The 2,534-nt window shown below is 41.8% G+C and overlaps 1 protein-coding gene across 1 annotated transcript in view; it reads left to right on the top strand.

Moving 5' to 3' along the window:
* Window positions 1-1,422: 1,422 nt before the first annotated feature.
* The window catches only part of PLAC9 (placenta-specific 9), a 12,973-nt gene continuing 11,861 nt past the window's right edge, over window positions 1,423-2,534 (top strand). The window contains exon 1 of the mRNA XM_010288142.1: window positions 1,423-1,480. Within this exon, the coding sequence (XP_010286444.1) occupies window positions 1,423-1,480 (58 nt within the window). The remainder of the gene's footprint in view (window positions 1,481-2,534) is intronic.

The raw sequence follows: 2,534 nt of genomic DNA, 5'->3' as shown, positions 1-2,534 counted from the left end.
TAGGTCCGTTGTCAGCCGGAATGATCAGATTTATTCTCAAAACAAGAATTCATAAAAATTGTAGCACTGCTATGTAGTAATTTAAGCCAAAACACCCAGAAAAACACTGCCACTCTAATTCTCATAGCCAATTTCATTTTTATTTCATAAAAATGTTAGCCTACTAGCACCAGCCCTGAGCGCTTAACACACACCAAGGTTGTTCTGTGCCCTGTTTTGCTCAGTGCCTCAATGAAGTAACCAACTAAATTCCAATCACAGAACCTTTATTACTGAGGCTATTTTGCCTTGTAATTGAGCTTACAACCTAATTTGATTTGGGAGTCATTGAGGATAATTATACTTTGAACTCTGCGATAGCATATCTACAGGTTCACCTTCAGATATCTTATTCAAATAACTTGATTTTCTGACTGCTGGAGAGGTGGTAAAGACTAAGGAAATCTGTTCTAGTTTGCAGGCTTTTATTTTCAATAATTAGAACACTGTTTATGCTCGACAACGGCCTTTAGGATCACATAGGACACCTTAATGGCCTTTTACCTTTTCTCAAACTATTGCAAGTAACTCAACTTAAATACGAGGAACAATATCAGGAAGGAGATGCCTTAAGTCTTTGAACACCAGTCTACTGAGGTTACAGATTGACGTTTATCCAGGCAACCCATGAACCCTCAAGATAAACAATTAATGTTTAGTTAAGATCCTGCTAAAAATGACACACGTCAGAACACCATTAGCAGTGCTATCTTTGCACGTGATGTTACCAAGTCTAACCCGTTTCAAAAACCTGCCAAACTGAAAAGAGTTTAGATGGCTCCTCAGGAGCTCCTGTGATACTGGCCAAACATAAAGCACCACAAACAGTTGTCACCTCCCACAACACTGCCACACTTCATCTTGCCCAAAAAAGATGTTTCTGCAGTCTTAAAAATGATCAAATAATGGAAAAACCACTATAAACTCACAAGATAGAAAGATACTGTGTCTTGCAGTGGTCCTGCTCTCCTCACCCTAGATGAAATCCTACAAAGGAAGGAACATCCAGCACCCCTTCCTCTTCCTTTCTCCCTTCCTTTTCTTGCCCAATTGCTGTATTTACAGGATCCAAAGCTCTTCAGCACATTCCAGTTGTAGTCTGCGTGAATAGATACAAGGGTAAAAAAACAACTTTGGGGAGCTTGGACCACTGCCAGCTTGCCTGGGTAACGGGACTTTGCATGGAGCTGGAAGGGTGTTTTTTAAAAGGAGGGAAGCAGAAGAGAACAGCTCAAGAATCTTGGCTCAGCCTGGGCATATTTCCTCCAAATTCTGGCTAAACCTCAGCACAAACGGCTGGACGGAGGAGTCGATGCGAAGCTGGGGAGGGAGGCTGCGGGGCTCTCAACCAGGACTACGGCAGAGATTGGAGAGGCTGAAACCATGCTTTTCCTTTGGGCGCTGGCATTTATTTTAGTGCTGCAGGAGCGAGATCTTTTAGGTAAGTGACTCCGAGCTTGCGAAGCAGAAATCATGGCTTAACCATAGCATGGTCAAAGCCCTTGCACGGGGCAGGATGGGGAGGTAAAGAATTGCTTGCTCTACGGGTTTTATATGAAGGTGACACAGGTATGTGTCAAAATTTTGTGGGAATATTGGTTTTAACAGGAAAAAACTCCCTTTATGTGCTATTGAAGCCTGTCCTGGAGGCATATTGCTTTGGTAAAGATTTTTCAATTCTCACAGGAGATGCTATCACTGTATTTTCAGAAATTTAGAACTGCATTCAGGTGCTGCAAACAGTGCCCTGCATTTCCGTAATTACTGTTCTAGCAGCCTTAATAACATACATACTAATCCACTCAGAAATGAGATCGAAGTTCGAGCTGAATAGAGAAAGATTTTTCCTTTATTCAAACCCTTCTTTTTAGATTTGCTGGTAACAGCACTGCATTTTTTTTCTTTTCTGTTTTGGATTACTTATTCCTGAGATTTTGAGGCACATAACACCTTCTCCAAATGCCTTGGGAGTACAAAGTATAAACACAGAACATCTGATAAGCTTGCATCTGAATTTTACTTTCATTAACAACAGCTTAGTGCTGGAATAACCTGTAATCACATTGTAGCTGACAGTGCGAGTGAAAGCTACTCAGTTTGGCTAGTTCAAGGGTTTATAGCCCCCATGTAACCACAAACCTGGCTTCCCAGCCTGTTTGTATTACGTGTCTTCAGCTAGCTGAGGGCCAGCTTTGTTTTCCCTCTGCTCTTACTTCTTGAAAACACACAATGTTTGTATTTCATGGCAGAGTAATAAGTTTCCATTACAATCAAAACACTTCCCGAAAAACTGTTAGTCCCTTCTGCCTCCGAGTCCTAGTCACCCTTCCTTGCCCTGTCTCCCTCCCACACAACTGGCTTTGTAATGTTTATCAGCGATGAACTGAAATGTCAATACCCCAGGCAAGGGCACTCTAGCTTGTTTTCGCTCCACAAGTGCTCACTATCCTCATGTGAGTTTTGCGAGCTTCGCAAAAAAAATTGTGAAATTAAAG

The sequence above is a fragment of the Phaethon lepturus genome, unplaced genomic scaffold (genome assembly GCF_000687285.1).
Source record: "Phaethon lepturus isolate BGI_N335 unplaced genomic scaffold, ASM68728v1 scaffold14425, whole genome shotgun sequence".
Classification (NCBI taxonomy): Eukaryota; Metazoa; Chordata; class Aves; order Phaethontiformes; family Phaethontidae; genus Phaethon; species Phaethon lepturus.
Note: the sequence above shows the minus strand (reverse complement) of the source record. Positions and strands in the feature narration are given on the sequence as shown.